This window comes from Mustelus asterias, chromosome 14 (assembly GCF_964213995.1).
Source record: "Mustelus asterias chromosome 14, sMusAst1.hap1.1, whole genome shotgun sequence".
NCBI lineage: Eukaryota > Metazoa > Chordata > Chondrichthyes > Carcharhiniformes > Triakidae > Mustelus > Mustelus asterias.
The window spans coordinates 103,217,497-103,237,143 of record NC_135814.1 but is presented as its reverse complement, the minus strand read 5'-3'; the positions used below and the strand labels follow the sequence as shown (position 1 = coordinate 103,237,143).

Here is a 19,647-nt window from a genome sequence, read left to right as displayed (position 1 = left end):
GGTGGGAACAGGCTTGAGGGGCTGAATGGCCTCCTCTTGTTCCCATGTTCTTAAACCTGAGAGATGGATGCTACTCAGGAGAAAAATTGGCGTAAGTCCTCCAATTCTGGACAAAACCAACCCCAAACTCGCTCAGTGCCTGGGGTGTGGGAATCTGAATGGAAATTCCCTGTGTCACAATCTGTACACCTGGTCACAGAGGCAGGTTTCAGGTTCGACTCTGTGCCCCCTTTCAAGAAGGAGGCTAATGGTGAAGACAGAGCAGAAACCACACGTCACAATGACAGCTGAAAGCTTTGGCCTGTATGCCTAGGCCTCAGCCTGAGGGCCTGGACTGGGACTGCGACTGAGACTGAGCCTGAGGACCTGGCCCTGGGACTGGGACTAGGCCTGAGTCTGAGCCTGAGCCTTGGCCTGAGGGCCTGAGCCTGGGCCTGGGCCTAAGTCTGAAACTGAGGGTCTGGGCCTGGGACTGGGACTGGGACTGGGACTGGGACTGGGACTGGGCCTGAGTTTGAGTCTGAGTCTGAGCCTGAGCCTGAGTCTGAGTCTGGGCCTGAGGACCTGAGGACCTGAGCCTGAGCCTAGGCCTGAGCCTGAGCCTGAGCCTGGGACTGGGCCTGGGCCTGGGACTGGGCCTGGGACTGGGCCTGAGGGCCTGAGCCTGGGCCTGGGCCTGGGCCTGAGCCTGGGCCTGAGCCTGAGCCTGAGCCTGAATGCCTGAGGGCCTGAACCTGGGTCTGAGCCTGGGCCTGAGGGCCTGAGCCTGAGCAACTCTCCTTGCTGTGCAGTGAGTAATTCCATTCCTACACCGACTCCTTCCAGTTCCAGGCAGAGGAACCTGCAGCATCTATTCTCACATTATTTTCCCCATTCCACTTCAAACACATTATTACAGCCCGAATTAGATTCAGCAAATGGACCTGAGCAAAAGCGGCCAGAAAATAGAGGGAAGAAGAGACCAAAAAAGGTGAAAGAGACAAGGTCCAAACTGAGCGCCACACTGGAGAAAAGAGAGGCCCCTCATGGAGCTCCACACTGGGGCAGAGCGAGGCCCCTCACAGAGCTCCACACTGGGTCACAGAGGCCTCTCACAGAGCTCCACACTAGGTCACAGAGGCCTCTCATGGAGCTCCACCTTGGGGCAGACAAGCCCCTCACGGAGCTCCACACTGGGTCACAGAGGCCCCTCACGGAAATCCATACTGGGGCAGACAGAGGCCCCTCGCAGAGCTCCACATTGGATCACAGAGGCCTCTCATGGAGCTCCACATTGGGGCAGACAGGCCCCTCACGGAGCCCCAGTGTGGAGCCCTGTGAGCCATCTCTGCCCCACTGTGGAGCTCCATGAGGGGCCTCTCTTTGCCCCAGTGCAGAGCTCAATGAGGGGCAGAGAGGATCCTCATGGAGCTCCACACTGAGGAATAGAGAGGCCCCACATGGAGCTCCACACTGGGGCAGAGAGAGGGGTAATAATATTTACAGTCAATATAATCCAACCTCACCTTCTGTCAGATTCCCATTTTCCTCTATCCGGATGGTGATGAATCTGATTGCTCTTCGCTCCATCTCCGTCTCCGGAAAAATTCCAACATTCCCTCCATCCCGGTTCGCACCCTGCTCTGTGCTGATTGGATGATCCCCATTGATCCGGGCGGCCTGGTCCAGCCCGTCCATTCTGGAAGATTCCGTCGGCTCCAGAATTTCCGACTCTCCTTTGATTCCTTAAGAGGCAGAGTGAAGACAGTGGAATCAGCGGAATTCCAGCCAGGAAAGAGGCCATTTGGCCCATCGCTCCCATCCTAGCCCAATCTGAACCCAGTCACTCAACTCCCCTCCCCCATCCCTTCCCCACGTCCCCAGATCTAATCAATCCAAAGTCTAATCAATTTTCCCAAACTCCCTCTGTGTCTGCACCTGAACCGAGCACTGGGAATGGGAATGCTACATTCCCGCAAATCATTTTCCGAGGGTTTTGTACGCAGATTTTCTTTTATATTATCGAGTGCCGTCAGGCACAAACTGGGCTCCGCACCAGGGCAGAGAGAGGCCCATCACAGAGCTCCACACCAGGGCAGAGAGCGGCCCATCACGGAGCTCCACACCAAGGCAGAGAGAGGCCCCTCACGGAGCTCCACACCAGGGCAGAGAGAGGCCCCTCACAGAGCTCCACACCAGGGCAGAGAGAGGCCCCTCACAGAGCTCCACACCAGGGCAGAGAGAGGCCCCTCACGGAGCTCCACACCAGGGCAGAGAGAGGCCCCTCACAGAGCTCCACACCAGGGCAGAGAGAGGCCCCTCACAGAGCTCCACACCAGGGCAGAGAGCGGCCCATCACGGAGCTCCACACCAGGGCAGAGAGAGGCCCCTCACAGAGCTCCACACCAGGGCAGAGAGAGGCCCATCACGGAGCTCCACACCAGGGCAGGGAGAGGCCCATCACGGAGCTCCACACTGGGGCAGAGAGAGGGCCATCACGGAGCTCCACACCAGGGCAGAGAGAGGCCCCTCATGGAGCTCCACACCAGGGCAGAGAGAGGCCCCTCATAGAGTTCCAGACCAGGGCAGGGAGAAGGGCCCCTCATGGAGCTTCACCTGGGGAAGGAAGAGACCTATTACAGAGCTCCACACTGGAGCAGAGAGAGGCCCATCATGGAGCTCTACACTAGGGCAGGGGGAGGCCCCTCATGGAGCTCTGCACTGGGGTAGTGAGAGAGGCCCCTCATGGAACTCCGCACTGGGGCAGGGAGACGGAAAATAACAATCATGGACAATATAATTCATCCTCACCTTCCAGTAGATCCCGATCTCTGTCTATCTCTACGGTGATGAATCTGACCGTCCTTCCCTCGGACTCTGTCTGGCTGGATATCGCTGGTAAAATTCCAACATTCCTTTCAATCTGTCCCAACCTCGGCTCTGCGCTGATTGGATGATCCCCATTCTTCTGGGCGGCCTGATCCAGTCCTTCCATTCTGGAAGTTTCCATAGGACCCGGAGCTTCTGACTTTCCTTTGTTTTCTAAGGGACAGAGCAACAAAGGGAGAATCAGAGGAATTCCAGTAGAATTTGCCACAAAGGCATTGCTGTTTTCCACTTAGACACCAAGGCAGGTTTCTGTTCGGGCCTTGGCCCATTCTGTGAAGGGACCGTTTGGGAAAACAGCAAGAACCACAAACTCTATTGACAGCTGAAAGGCTGGGGTAGGCCTAACTGGACCCAGGGTGGAGCCTGGATATCGACTTGTGCCTGGGCTTAGCTCCTGTGCCTGTGACTAGGGCAAGATCCTGATCTCAACCTCAGGCTGGGCCTAGATCCTGTGCCTGTGCCGAGGCCCTGATCTTGCCCTGTGCCTGGGCCTGGGCCTAGTTCCTGGGCCTGTGCCTACGGCAAGGTCCTGATCTTGGCCTGTGCCTGGGCCTAGTTCCTGGGCCTGTCACTGAGTGAGGCCCTGATCTCGGCCTGTGCCTGAGCCTAGATCCTGGGCCTGTCACTGGGGTGAGGCCCTGATCTCGGCCTGTGCCTGGGCCTAGTTCCTGGGCCTGTCACTGGGGTGAGGCCCTGATCTCGGCCAGTTCCTGGGCCTGTCACTGGGGCGAGGCCCTGATCTCGGCCTGTGCCTGGGCCTAGTTCCTGGGCCTGTCACTGGGGTGAGGCCCTGATCTCGGCCTGTGCCTGGGCCTAGTTCCTCGTTGTTGGTCTTCTCCCTTTCCTACATGGTACCTAATTTGACATCAGCAAACTTAAGCAAACAAACACATCAGTGACTTGATCTAATATTCAGAAATATTCACCAGTGATTTAAACATCTCAAACCCTCACCGACAGAATCAGAATGGTCCAGGACAAAACTGTTCACTAATTTTACCTGTGTTATGGAGCAGACACCGAGATTAGATTATTCTCACTCCCATTTTCAAGAGTTTCTTTCCATTTTTCTAAGGGCAGCGTAACAATCAAACCCTCCACGAACTCATGAGAAATAGTTGCCCACAAAAAATTTGAAAAATCTGCTTTGCGAAGTTAGAAACAGAGTAAAGCTCCCTCTACACTGTCCCCCATCAAACACTCCCAGGACAGGTACAGCACGGGGTTAGATACAGAGTAAAGCTCCCTCTACACTGTCCCCATCAAACACTCCCAGGACAGGTACAGCACGGGGTTAGATACAGAGTAAAGCTCCCTCTACACTGTCCCCATCAAACACTCCCAGGACAGGTACAGCACGGGGTTAGATACAGAGTAAAGCTCCCTCTACACTGTCCCCATCAAACACTCCCAGGACAGGTACAGTACGGGGTTAGATACAGAGTAAAGCTCCCTCTACACTGTCCCCCATCAAACACTCCCAGGACAGGTACAGCACGGGGTTAGATACAGAGTAAAGCTCCCTCTACACTGTCCCCATCAAACACTCCCAGGACAGGTACAGCACGGGGTTAGATACAGAGTAAAGCTCCCTCTACACTGTCCCCATCAAACACTCCCAGGACAGGTACAGCACGGGGTTAGGTACAGAGTAAAGCTCCCTTTACACTGTCCCTATCAAACACTCCCAGGACAGGTACAGCACGGGGTTAGATACAGGGTAAAGCTCTCTCTACACTGTCCCCATCAAACACTCTCAGGACAGGTACAGCACGGGGTTAGATACAGAGTAAAGCTCCCTCTACACTGTCCCCATCAAACACTCCAGGAGGTACAGCACAGGGTTAGATACAGAGTAAAGCTCCCTCTACACTGTCCCCCATCAAACACTCCCAGGACAGGTACAGCACGGGGTTAGATACAGAGTAAAGCTCCCTCTACACTGTCCCCCATCAAACACTCCCAGGACAGGTACAGCACGGGGTTAGATACAGAGTAAAGCTCCCTCTACACTGTCCCCCATCAAACACTCCCAGGACAGGTACAGCACGGGGTTAGATACAGAGTAAAGCTCCCTCTACACTGTCCCTATCAAACACTCCCAGGACAGGTACAGCACGGGGTTAGATACAGAGTAAAGCTCCCTCTACACTGTCCCCCATCAAACACTCCCAGGACAGGTACACAACGGGGTTAGGTACAGAGTAAAGCTCCCTTTACACTGTCCCTATCAAACACTCCCAGGACAGGTACAGCACGGGGTTAGATACAGGGTAAAGCTCTCTCTACACTGTCCCCATCAAACACTCTCAGGACAGGTACAGCACGGGGTTAGATACAGAGTAAAGCTCCCTCTACACTGTCCCCATCAAACACTCCAGGAGGTACAGCACAGGGTTAGATACAGAGTAAAGCTCCCTCTACACTGTCCCTATCAAACACTCTCAGGACAGGTATAGCACGGGGTTAGATTCAGAGTAAAGCTCCCTCTACACTGTCCCTATCAAACACTCTCAGGACAGGTACAGCACGGGGTTAGATACAGAGTAAAGCTCCCTCTACACTGTCCCCCATCAAACACTCTCAGGACAGGTACAGCACGGGGTTAGATACAGAGTAAAGCTCCCTCTACACTGTCCCCATCAAACACTCCCAGGACAGGTACAGCACGGGGTTAGATATAGAGTAAAGTTCCCTCTACACTGTCCCTATCAAACATTCTCAGGGCAGGTACAGCACGGGGTTAGATACAGAGTAAAGCTCCCTCTACACCGTCCCTATCAAACACTCCCAGGACAGGTACAGCACGGGGTTAGATTCAGAGTAAAGCTCCCTCTGCACTGTACCCGTCAAACACTCCCAGGACAGGTACAGCACGGGGTTAGATACAGAGTAAAGCTCCCTCTACACTGTCCCCACCAAACACTCCCAGGACAGGTACAGCACGGGGTTAGATACAGAGTAAAGGATTTGGGGCAATGGTGTGATTTGGGACTGGGATGTGGTTTTGAGTAGGGGGTTGGGGGTTGGTGAATGGGACTGCAGTTGTCCAGTCTGTGATGTAGTGGTTGTCCTGTTGTGTTGATGTGTTATTCCTCACGGCTGGAGTTGATCTATCGTTCCCTACCTGCTCCCTCCTCACGGACATCTTCCCACCCCTGCTTTCGACGTTTGATGTCGGCCAATGGGGGAAGGACCAATCCCTGTTTGAGTTGTGTGGCGTCAGGCTTGGCTCCTCCTCTTTGCCTCCCAGCATGCCGCGCTGCTGCCATTGACGTTCTGCGAATGGAGGGTAATTTCCACTCGCCCAGCTGTTCCGCAATGGAAACACATGATGGGTGAAAGTAGCAGAAAGAGAAAGGAAGCTGAGACAGACACACGGAACCCCCTCCATCAGAATAACTCCCAGGAACCAGTCTCACTCACTCTCACCGTACCCCACACGGCGGGAAAGAGAGACAAGTATTTTCACCTCTCTCTCAGGACAAATGCAAGAATACCAATTTTCAAATGGACATTGTCAAGTTGCTGTGTCTTCATTGTGGAGTTGAGTGGGTAAAGATATAAAGAATGTTTATAAAGATATAAAAGAATTGTAAAAAAAGTGCGAGCGGGAAAGAAAACAGTGCGTGGCCCCTTTAAAAGCTGTGTTTGAGTTCGGAGCTAAAATGCAGATTACACACTCCAGGTTTGTTTCGGAAGGATCAAGCAACAGGCTTGATTTGGTAGCAGGCTTTTACATTCTGCCAGCCTATGAGTTTAAAAGGACGATCGACTATTAAGAGCTATTAGATTTGAATTTGATTGTGTCGATAGCATCAAACCAATCCTGATGCAAGGAAATTGCGAGGTCATCACAGGTATAAAAGGACAAAGCAACAGTCTTTTTTTGAGAGAACATCTCCAGAGTTCAGGGCAGCCAGTCAAAAAAACAGCATTCATCTCTAGAGTAGCTCTCCACCTCTGCCAGTTTAAATATCCAGCTATCTAAGAGAAGGATTCCCAGTCAGAAAGACCTTGCAGACAGCGGACAACTACAGGAGAATTCCAAAAGCTTCCGAATTCTATCAAGCCTGGTTGTATCATTTCTTTGAGGGTGACTAAAATTCCGTTATTACTGTTTTGGTAATGAATGTTCCTTGTATTTATTTGAACAGCATTTCAGTCAAATTGTACCTTAATTAATATGCTACTTGTTTAGTTAAAGTTCCTGGTTATTTAAATAAAATACCTGTTAATTATTCACTTAAATGAGTGTCCGGCCTTTATTTTAATGACCCTCTAACTGTTAATTAAGAAGTTAACACCTTCCCAAATAATTGTCACAGATTACCACGTGGGGTAAAGGGGATTAACCTCTGTGTCGTAACATCCTGGTACTGAGGCACTCCTGCAGTATTGCCACAATCCTCGCTCGCCCTAGTGGGGCTTGAACCCTCAATTACAGGAGTCCAGGGTGTCCCTGAGCAAAGCCACCACTCAGTCGAAGATGCCTTTTTTTTAAGAGAAGGCCGCCTGTTTTGGGACAGGTCTGGATTGGAAGTTCTGCGGTGCTGTGTCTCTATGTGTCTCAATTACAAGGGGGCACAGGCTCAAGGTGAGAGGGGGAAAGTTTAAGGGAGATGTGTGGGGGAAGTTTTTCACACAGGGAGTGGTGGGTGCCTGGAACGCACTGCCAGAGGAGGTGGTGGAAGCAGGCACAGTAGCAACATTTAGGAGGCACTTGGATGGGTACATGAATAGGAAGAGAATAGAGGGATACATAGAGTCATAGAAGTTTACAGCATGGAAACAGGCCCTTCGGCCCAACTTGTCCATGCCGTCCAGTTTTTGCCACTAAGCTAGTCCCAATTGCCTGCATTTGGCCCATATCCCTCTGTACCCATCTTACCCATGTAACTGTCTAAATGCTTTTTAAAAGACAAAATTGAACCCGCCTCTACTACTACCTCAGGCAGCTCATTCCAGACACTCACCACCCTCTGTGTGAAAAAATTGCCCCCCTGGACCCTTTTGTACCTCTCCCCTCTCACCTTAAACCTATGCCCTCTAGTTTTAGACTCCCCTACCTTTAGGAAAAGATGTTGACTATCTAGCTGATCTATGCCCCTCATTATTTTATAGACCTCTATAAGATCACTCCTCAGCCTTCTACGCTCCAGGGAAAAAGTCCCAGTCTATTCAGCCTCTCCTTATAACTCAATCCATCAAGTCCCGGTAGTATCCTAGTAAATCTTTTCTGCACTCTTTCTAGTTTAATAATATCCTTTCTATAATAGGGTGACCAGAACTGTACACAGTATTCCAAGTGTGGCCTTACCAATGTCTTGTACAACTCCAACAAGACGTCCCAACTCCTGTATTCAATGTTCTGACCGATGAAACCAAGCATGCCGAATGCCTTCTTCACCACTCTGTCCACCTGTGACTCCACTTCCAAGGAGCTATGAACATGTACTCCTAGATCTCTTTGTTCTGTAACTCTCCCCAACGCCCTACCATTAACTGAGTAAGTCCTGCCCCGATTCGATCTACCAAAATGTATCACCTCACATTTATAGGGGTTGAGTAAGGGCAGGATGGTTTTTTTTAGTTCAGTTTGGGCATCATGATCAGTGCAGGCTTGGAGGGTCCATGGGCCTGTTCCTGTGCTGTATTTTTCTTTGCTCTGTGGGGCCAGGGGTTAGTAAATGTCTGGGACGTTTGGGTTGGATATACAGATAGAGAGTCACCATTGGCCCTAAGCCTTACCTCACCACTGCCCTGACCCTCCATTGGCTGCAGCCCTGTTCCAATCTCTGAACCAATGGGTGGAAGCCGCTGATGTCCGTTGAGAGAGGCGGGTGGCTCGGTGTGCTGTCTGCAACCGCTCTGGTCACTGGGGCTGGTTTTCACTGAGACTGGGGAACAGGACAGTAAAGAGGTGACAAGGCAGCAACAGATGGAGACAAAGCCACAAAAGGCATCAGGAACTCAGACTGAACTCTGGGGATGACCATCTGACCCACAGGCCTGATTGGGAGAGGGTTTGATGGATATATCAGCCTCACTCTCACATCACCCTGCCATTAATACCTGGAGGGGGTACTCCTGTCCCCCACGGCACTGCCAGACAGGGTGTCAAGTTACATTACATTGGACAGCCCACTTCAACCCCTCACTCCCCCTCCCGTGTACCTCGCTCGCTCTCCCCATGTACCTCGCTCTCTCTCCCCGTGTACCTCACTCTCTCTCCCCGTGTACCTCGCTCTCTCTCCCCGTATACCTCGCTCTCTCTCCCCGTGTACCTCGCTCGCTCTCCCCGTATACCTTGCTCTCTCTCCCTGTGTGCCTCAGTCTCTCTCCCCGTGTACCTCACTCTCTCTCCCCGTGTACCTCGCTCGCTCTCTCTCCCCCTGTACCTCACTCTCTCTGTGTACCTCAGTCTCTCTGTGTGCCTCAGTCTCTCTCCTCATGTACCTCAGTCTCTCTCCCTGTGTACCTCAGTCTCTCTCCCCGTGTACCTCACTCTCTCTCCCTGTGTACCTCACTCTCTCTCCCCGTGTACCTCACTCTCTCTCTCTCCCCCTGTACCTCTCTCTCCCCGTGTGCCTCAGTCTCTCTCCTCATGTACCTCAGTCTCTCTCCCCGTGTACCTCAGTCTCTCTCCCCGTGTACCTCAGTCTCTCTCCCTGTGTACCTCAGTCTCTCTCCCCGTGTACCTCACTCTCTCTCCCCGTGTACCTCAGTCTCTCTCCCTGTGTACCTCAGTCTCTCTCCCCGTGTACCTCACTCTCTCTCCCCGTGTACCTCAGTCTCTCTCCTCGTGTACCTCAGTCTCTCTCCCCGTGTACCCCAGTCTCTCTCCCTGTGTACCTCAGTCTCTCTGTGTACCTCAGTCTCTCTCCCCGTGTACCTCAGTCTCTCTCCCTGTGTACCTCACTCTCTCTGTGTACCTCAGTCTCTCTCCCCGTGTACCTCAGTCTCTCTCCTCATGTACCTCAGTCTCTCTCTCCGTGTACCTCACTCTCTCTGTGTACCTCAGTCTCTCTCCTCATGTACCTCAGTCTCTCTCTCCGTGTACCTCACTCTCTCTGTGTACCTCAGTCTCTCTCCCCGTGTACCTCAGTCTCTCTCCCCGTGTACCTCAGTCTCTCTCCCCGTGTACCTCAGTCTCTCTCCTCATGTACCTCAGTCTCTCTCTCCCCGTGTACCTCAGTCTCTCTCCTCATGTACCTCAGTCTCTCTCTCCCCGTGTACCTCAGTCTCTCTCTCCCCGTGTACCTCAGTCTCTCTCCCCGTGTGCCTCAGTCTCTTTGGGTCTTGCTCTCCCCTGTGTACTCTTCCTCGGGGCTGTTGTATTCTGACGCTCACTGGGACGTCCCATATCGCACTCACCAGTTGTGCCTCTCCTGGTCCCCACCAGGGGCCCCCCATAGTAGGTCACGAGGGACCTCCGACTGCACAGCTGAGAGGAATCGATTGTCGGCTGTCCCAGGGTGTTGGACCTTTGATCCGGAACATTCTCTCCGAGTGGCCAGGCTCCGGTTAGGGAGCTGGAGGGCGGCTGTGGGAAAGAGAACGTTTAAAATGTGGCCAAGGCATTGCTGGAGCAGAAATAGTCAAATGGAAGCTTCTAGAAGTGGGGTGGAAATTTGGGGAGTGAGGGGAGAGCGAGGGGAGAGTGAGGGGAGAGTAGGAGAGAGTGAGGGGGTAGTGAGGGAAGAACGAGGTGAGGGGGGGAGCGGAGGGGACCGGGGAGGGAGTGGGGGGAGCAGGGGGTGGGTGAGGGGGAAGTGAGGGGAAACTGAGGGGGAGCGAGGGGAGAATGAGGGTGAGGGGGGAAAGTGAGGAGGTAGTGAGGGGAGAGTAGGGGATAGTGAGGGGGGAGCAGGTGGGGGCGAGGGAGGGGGAGGACCGGGGGGGGGGAGGAGCGGGGGGAGGCGGAGGGGAGCGGGGAGGGAGCAGGGAATGCGGGGGGGGGGGGGGGAGGGTGGAGTAGGGGGGTGAGGATGTGTGGGGGGGTGGTCGGTGGGCTGGTGGGGGGGGGGGGGGCCGGGATTTCAGGGAGTGTCCGGATCGAGTCCGCGGTGAGCTCAGACCTGGCTGTGATGGGAATGAACGGGATTTTCCCAAGTTCTCCAACTGAATCAGACTTCCTCTGGGAATGGTTACTGTGTCAAAGCGAGTCAGTCACTTGGTGCGGGGGGGGGGGGGGGGGGGGGGGGAAGAAGACCAGGAATGGGAGAGCAACAGAGGGGGAATCGGAGGCTGTGAAGGAGGAGGAGGTGAATGAGGGGAGTAGCGGGGAGAATGTGGGCCTCGTGGGAGATGTGGGCGAAGGGGGGAGTGTGCGAACTGAGTAAGAGGGGGCCCTGGGGTGTGAGGGTTTAGCAGCGGGGAATGAGCAGAGAGAACGGTTAGAGCTCCCGTCTTCACATCTCCAATTCAAGATGGAGGCAGATGAAGAATGTTTTCTCTCGGGAGGTTGTGAGTCTGGGGAACGTTCTACTCCAGAGAGACGGGACGATGAATATTGTGAGGAGAGGGTGGATAGATTCCTGACTAACAAGGGAGTCCAAGGTTATGGCGGCATGGGCAAGTTGGGCCAAAGGGCCTATTCCCATGCTGTAAACCACCATGACTCTATCGAGAGGTCAATGTGGGGCTCAGATTACATCAGATCAGTCTTGACCTTATTGAATGGGGTGGCAGGCTCGAGGGGCTGAATGGCCAGCTCCTGCTCCAAATGTGTCCGTTCCTATAGCTATATGTTTGTGTGAGGGGGTAACTGAGGGGGGTGGGGGGGGGGGGGAGAGTGGGGGGACAGTTGAGTACAGCGCTGGCAGGCATCGCTCACCCTGTCTAACACGTGCTGGGTGCCCTGCACCTCTTGAGCCTCCGCCGTGACCTGCTCCAACTCGCCGGGTTCGAGAGCGATCAGGACATAGAGGGCAGACTCCCGGGGATCTTCACAATCGGGCCCGCTCTCCGTATCCACCCGACTCTCCCTGGTCCCAGGCCTGTAGCTGTAGTCAGGCTGCATTCCCGTCTCCGCATCGTCAGTCACAGAGCACAAGCCGCCTTCGCAAGGAAAGAAAACACCTCATTTTATTTAAACAGCACTCTCCCTCACCCCCCCCCTCCCCCTTTATTTAGGTAGGGGTGTCTAAAACTAGAGGGCACAGGTTTAATCTGGGAGGGGAGAGATACAAAAGGGTCCAGAGGGGCAATTGTTTCACACAGAGGGTGGTGAGTGTCTGGAAGAAGCTGCCAGAGGCAGTAGTAGAGGCGGGTACAATTTTGTCTTTTAAAAAGTGTTTAGACAGTTACATGGGTACGATGGGTATAGAGGGATATGGACCAAATGCGGGCAATTGGGATTAGTTTAGGGGTTTAAAAAAAAAAGGGCGGCATGGACAAGTTGGGCCGAAGGGCCTGTTTCCATGGTGCAAACCCAGGTGACTCTATGACTCTAAACACTGGGTTCGGATCCTCTTCCCGGTTTCCGGCAGACTCCTGAAGCACGTGTGGGGAATTTGGGGCAGCGATGGCCCAGTGGTATTATCGCTAGACTATTAATCCAGAAACTCAGCTAATGTTCTGGGGACCCGGGTTCGAATCCCACCACGGCAGATGGTGGAATTTGAATTCAATTAAAAAAAATCTGGAATTAAGAATCTACTGATAAGACCATAAGACATAGGAGCAGAATTAGGCCACTCGGCCCATCGAGTCTCCTCCGCCATTCAATCATGGCTGACGTTTTTCTCATCCCTATTCTCCTGCCTTTCTCTGTCTTAAAGACACTCAATGACCCGGCCTCCACAGCCTTCTGCGGCAAAGAGTTCCACAGATTCACCACTCTCTGGCTGAAGAAATTCCTCCTCATCTCTGTTTTAAAGGATCGTCCCTTTAGCCTGAGGTTGTGGCCTCTGGTTCTAGTTTTTCCTACTAGTGGAAACATCCTCTCCACGTCCACTCTATCCAGGCCTCGCAGGCTGTAAAACCATTGTCCAAAGATGTGCGGGTTAGGTCGATTGGCCATGCTAAAATTGCCCCTTAGTATCCTGAGTAGTTAGAGGGATTAGCGGGTAAAATATGTAAGGATATGGGGATAGGACCTGGGTGGGATTGTGGTCGGTGCAGACTCGATGGGCCGAATGGCCTCTTTCTGCACTGTAGGATTCTATGGTTCTATGGATTGTTGGAAAAACCCATCAGGTTCATGAATGTCCCATAAGAGAAGGAAATATGCTGTCCTTACCTGGTCTGGCCTACATGTCTATTTATTATTGTCACAAGTAGGCTTACATTAACACTGCAATGAAGTTACTGTGAAAATCCCCTAGTCGCCACACTCTGGTGCCTGTCCGGGTACACTGAGGGGGAATTTAGCCTGGCCAATCCACCTAACCAGCACCATGTGAGTCCAGGATGAGATCTGGAGGTTGAGCTGATTTTTTAAAACTTCATTCGTGGGATATGGGCGTCGCTGGCTAGGCCAGCATTTATTGCCCATCCCTAATTACCCCTTGAGAAGGTGGTGGTGAGCTGCCTTCTTGAATCGCTGTACTCCACGTGCTGTGGGTTGACCCACAATGCCGTTAGGGAGGGAATTCCAGGATTTTGATCCAGCGACTGTGAAGGAACGGTGATATATTTCCAAGTCAGGATGGTGAGTGGCTTGGAGGGGAACTTGCAGGTGGGGGTGTTCCCATGTATCTGCTGTCCTTGTCCTTCTAGACTGAAGTGGTCGTGGGTTTGGAAGGTGCTGTCTAAGGATCTTTGGTGAATTGCCGCAGTGCATCATGTGAATAGTACACACTGCTGCTACTGAGTGTCGGTGGTGGAGGGATTGAATGCTTGTGGATGGGGTGCCAATCAAGCGGGGCTACTTTATCCTGGATGGTGTCGAGCTTCTTGAGTGTTGTCACCAGTAAAACATCACTTACAATTGCAATGCACGGTGGCACAGTGGTTAGCGCTGCTGCCTCACAGCGCCAGGGACCTGGCTTCGATTCCCGGCTTGGGTCACTGTCTGTGCGGAGTCTGCACATTCTCCCCGTGTCTGCATGGGTTTCCTCCAGGTGCTCCAGTTTCCTCCCACAGTCCAAAGATGTGCAGGTTAGCTGGATTGGCCATGCTGAATTGTCCCTTAGTGTCAGGGGGACTAGCAGGGTAAATACATGGGGTTATGGGGATAGGGCCTGGATGGGATTGTGGTTGGTGCAGACACGATGGGCTGAATGGCCTCCTTCTGCACTGTAGGGATTCTATGATCCTACAGCAAGTCTTTAATAAATGGCGATGGAATCAGTAATCCATCCTTGAAATGCAGAGTGTATTTTTTAATATTCTTTCATGGGGATGTTGTCGTTGGCAAGGCCCACGTTTATTACCCATTCCTAATTGCCCCTTGAACTGAGTGTCTCACTCGGACATTCCCGAGGGCAGTTGAGAGTCAACCACATTGCTGTGGCTCTGGAGTCACATGTAGGCCAGACCAGGTAAGGACGGCAGATTTCCTTCCCTAAAGGACATTAGTGAACCAGATGGGTCTTTAAACAACAATTGATGATACATTCATGGTTACCATTACTGACTAGCTTTTATATTCCAGATTTTTCTTGGTTGAATTTAAATTCCACCAGATACCCCTGATGGGATTCGATCTCAGGGCCCCACAACATTGGGCCTCTGGATTACTGACCAGTGAAATTACCACTACACCAACCACTATACCAGTGGTTCCCAACCTTTTATATGTCACGATACACGATATACTAAAAAGAAATGTTAAGACACCTCCTATTTTCTCCGAACTGGCCTCCAGCAGAAGACTTTTTGGGGGCAATTTTCAGCCTGGGTTAGAGAGAACGGCGAGACAGGTGGAAAATCCAGAGAGAATCGGGAAACGTGGGTGTCCTGTGAGTACAGTTTTGGTCTCCTTACTTGAGAAAGGATATACTGGCACTGGAGGGGGTGCAGAGGAGATTCACCAGGTTGATTCCGGAGTTGAGAGGGTTGGCTTATGAGGAGAGACTGAGTAGACTGCGGCTATACTCATTGGAACTCAGAAGAATGGGGGGGATCTTTTAGAAATATATAAGATTATGAAGGGAATAGATAAGATAGAAGCAGGGAAGTTGTTCCCACTGGCAGGTGAAACCAGAACTAGGAGGCCTCAAAATAAGGGGGAGCAGATTTAGGACTGAGTTGAGGAGGAACTTCTTCACCCAAGGAGTTGTGAATCTGTGGAATTCCCTGCCCAGTGAAGCAGTTGAGGCTACCTCATTGAATGTTTTTAAGGCAAGGATAGATCAATGTTTGAACAGTAAAGGAATTAAGGGTTATGGGGAGCGGGCGGGTAAGTGGAGCTGAGTCCACGAAAAGATCAGCCATGATCTTATTGAATGGCGGAGCAGGCTCGAGGGGCCAGATGGCCTACTCCTGCTCCTAGTTCTTATGTTCTTTGTGTTATCCATGTTTTAATGTGCGTATTTGGATGCCAAAAATCTGATTTCCACATAATAAGTTTATTTATTAGTCACAAGTCGGCTTACATTAACACTGCAATGAAGTTACTGTGAAAATCCCCTAGTCGCCACACTTTGGCACCTGTTCGGGAAAATTTAGCATGGCAAATGCAGCTAACCAGCACATCTTTCAGACTATGGGAGGAAACCAGAGCACCCGGAGAAAACCCACGCAGACACGGGGAGAATGTGCAGACTCCACACAGACAGTGACCCAAGCCGAGAATCGAACCTGGGTCAGCAGTGTTAACCACTGTGCCACCGAGACTTTCCATGTGTAGGTTAGGTGCATTGGCCATGATAAATTGCCCCTTAGCGTCCAAAGATGTGCAGGTTAGGGGGATTGGCCATGCTAAATTGCCTCTTAGTGCTAAGCACTGTGCTACCCAAGATACAAGTTACTGGTGTGGTTTCAATATAATGATTTTCACAATGTGCCTTTTTGTTAACCTCTCTCTGTCTCTCTCGCTTCTCCCGGGTTTTCTGCACCCTCTGAGTTTTTGTTTTGTGTGCAGGCGAATGGGGACCTTTGTCTTCAGCTGCAAATCCCATTGGCCATTCAGACGGACCTGACTGATTTAAAAATTGAAAGTGCGCAACCCGTTTCCAACCAGCGCACGCGGGAGGCCCGAGATTCGTCAGAACTTCGTGATGTTGATCACAGAGCAGAAGATGAAGGTTAGTTTTAGTTTAATTGCATGGATCTTGAATCTTTTTTTTCGCGGCACTCTTGGGAGTGCCTCCAGGCTCCAACAGGGAGCCACCGCCCACTCCCACCATCTCCTGCTGTTACAGTAACTTACTGCAGGGGGTGAGGGGCAGTGCCATGCTCCAGAGCTATGACGTGATACATCCAGAGTTTGCCCATTGTGCCAATGGCTCGGAGGTCCAGACTGACTCTAATTCGCGGGGTGTTCAGTACCTGCGTCAGGGATAGCCTCATCTTCACCCTCCTCCAGACAGGGCGTGCTCGGGTACCAGTGGGCAGCAGGGAGGTAGGGGAGGGTGCGATAGGGACTGGGCACCTTGGAGAGATCGCATTTAGTCTGCTGCTTCAAGAATGTGATCAGGGAGGTGGGTGCGGGTTGGTTCAGGTCACTGCCGCTCTCTGCGGGGACAAAGGAACTTCCATTAATATCGAGTTCAAAACAGCAGACAGGCAAGAGGCTTGGAGATCGTACAGTAAAGATTGGCCCTGTATCCCATCCAACTCCCCACCCTCACACACACACTGTATCCCATCCAACTCCCCACCCTCACACACACACTGTACCCCATCCAACTCCCCACCCTCTCACATACACTGTATCCCATCCAACCCCCCACCCTCACACACACACTGTATCCTATCCAACCCCCCACCCTCTCACATACACTGTATCCCATCCAACTCCCCACCCTCACACACACACTGTATCCCATCCAACTCCCCACCCTCACACACACACTGTATCCCATCCAACTCCCCACCCTCTCACACACACTGTACCCCATCCAACCCCCCACCCTCACACACACACTGTATCCCATCCAACTCCCCACCCTCACACACACACACTGTATCCCATCCAACTCCCCACCCTCACACACACACTGTACCCCATCCAACTCCCCACCCTCACACACACACTGTACCCCATCCAACCCCCCACCCTCACACACACACTGTATCCCATCCAACTCCCCACCCTCTCACATACACTGTATCCCATCCAACCCCCCACCCTCACACACACACACTGTACCCCATCCAACTCCCCACCCTCACACACACACTGTACCCCATCCAACTCCCCACTCTCACACACACACACTGTACCCCATCCAACTCCCCACCCTCACACACACACTGTACCCCATCAAACTCCCCACCCTCACACACACACACTGTACCCCATCCAACTCCCCACCCTCACACACACACACTGTACCCCATCCAACTCCCCACCCTCTCACACACACTGTACCTCATCCAACTCCCCACCCTCTCACACACACTGTACCCCATCCAACCCCCCAACCTCACACACACACTGTATCCCATCCAACTCCCCACCCTCACACACACACTGTATCCCATCCAACCCCCCACCTTCACACACACACTGTATCCCATCCAACTCCCCACCCTCACACACACACTGTACCCCATCCAACTCCCCACCCTCACACACACACTGTATCCCATCCAACTCCCCACCCTCACACACACACTGTACCCCATCCAATTCCCCACCCTCACACACACACTGTACCCCATCCAACTTCCCACCCTCACACACACACACTGTACCCCATCCAACTCACCACCCTCACACACACTGTATCCCATCAAACTCCCCACCCTCACACACACTGTATCCCATCCAACTCCCCACCCTCACACACACACTGTACCCCATCCAACTCCCCACCCTCACACACACACTGTACCCCATCCAATTCCCCACCCTCACACACACACTGCACCCCATCCAACTTCCCACCCTCACACACACACACTGTACCCCATCCAACTCACCACCCTCACACACACTGTACCCCATCCAACTCCCCACCTTCACACACACACTGTACCCCATCCAACTCCCCACCCTCACACACACACTGTACCCCATCCAATTCCCCACCCTCACACACACACTGTACCCCATCCAACTCCCCACCCTCACACACACACACTGTACCCCATCCAACTCCCCACCCTCTCACATACACTGTATCCCATCCAACCCCCCACCCTCACACACACACACTGTACCCCATCCAACTCCCCACCCTCACACACACACTGTACCCCATCCAACTCCCCACCCTCACACACACACTGTACCCCATCAAACTCCCCACCCTCACACACACACACTGTACCCCATCCAACTCCCCACCCTCTCACATACACTGTATCCCATCCAACCCCCCACCCTCACACACACACACTGTACCCCATCCAACTCCCCACCCTCACACACACACTGTACCCCATCCAACTCCCCACTCTCACACACACACACTGTACCCCATCCAACTCCCCACCCTCACACACACACACTGTACCCCATCAAACTCCCCACCCTCACACACACACACTGTACCCCAACCAACTCCCCACCCTCACACACACACTGTACCCCATCCAACTCCCCACCCTCACACACACACACTGTACCCCATCAAACTCCCCACCCTCACACACACACACTGTACCCCAACCAACTCCCCACCCTCACACACACACTGTACCCCATCCAACTCCCCACCCTCACACACACACACTGTACCTCATCCAACTCCCCACCCTCACACACACACTGTACCCCATCCAACCCCCCACCCTCACACACACACTGTACCCCATCCAACCCCCCACCCTCACACACACACCATCACACACACACACTATACCCCATCCAACACCCCACCCTCACACACACACACTGTACCCCATCCAACTCCCCACCCTCACACACACACTGTATCCCATCCAACTCCCCACCCTCACACACACACTGTATCCCATCCAACTCCCCACCCTCACACACACTGTATCCCATCCAACTCCCCACCCTCTCACACACACTGTACCCCATCCAACACCCCACCCTCACACACACACTGTACCCCATCCAACTCCCCACCCTCACACACACATTGTACCCCATCCAACTCCCCACCCTCACACACACACTGTATCCCATCCAACTCCCCACCCTCTCACATACACTGTACCCCATCCAACCCCCCACCCTCACACACACACACTGTACCCCATCCAACTCCCCACCCTCACACACACACTGTATCCCATCCAACTCCCCACCCTCTCACATACACTGTATCCCATCCAACCCCCCACCCTCACACACACACACTGTACCCCATCCAACTCCCCACCCTCACACACACACTGTACCCCATCCAACTCCCCACTCTCACACACACACACTGTACCCCATCCAACTCCCCACCCTCACACACACACTGTACCCCATCAAACTCCCCACCCTCACACACACACACTGTACCCCAACCAACTCCCCACCCTCACACACACACTGTACCCCATCCAACTCCCCACCCTCACACACATACACTGTACCCCATCCAACTCCCCACCCTCTCACACACACTGTACCCCATCCAACCCCCCACCCTCACACACACACTGTACCCCATCCAACACCCCACCCTCACACACACACACTGTACCCCATCCAACTCCCCACCCTCACACACACACTGTACCCCATCCAACTCCCCA

The 19,647-nt window shown here is 53.0% G+C and overlaps 1 protein-coding gene across 1 annotated transcript in view; it reads right to left on the bottom strand.

Moving 5' to 3' along the window:
• Positions 1-19,647, bottom strand: part of LOC144503431 (uncharacterized) — a 54,331-nt gene that overhangs the window by 29,107 nt on the left and 5,577 nt on the right. Inside the window, exons 4-10 of the mRNA XM_078227739.1 lie at positions 16,309-16,494; positions 11,708-11,931; positions 10,246-10,414; positions 8,620-8,768; positions 5,996-6,179; positions 2,791-3,021; positions 1,506-1,724 (exon numbers count right to left, since the gene is read on the bottom strand). Coding sequence (XP_078083865.1) covers positions 1,506-1,724; positions 2,791-3,021; positions 5,996-6,179; positions 8,620-8,768; positions 10,246-10,414; positions 11,708-11,931; positions 16,309-16,494 — 1,362 coding nt within the window. The remainder of the gene's footprint in view (positions 1-1,505; positions 1,725-2,790; positions 3,022-5,995; positions 6,180-8,619; positions 8,769-10,245; positions 10,415-11,707; positions 11,932-16,308; positions 16,495-19,647) is intronic.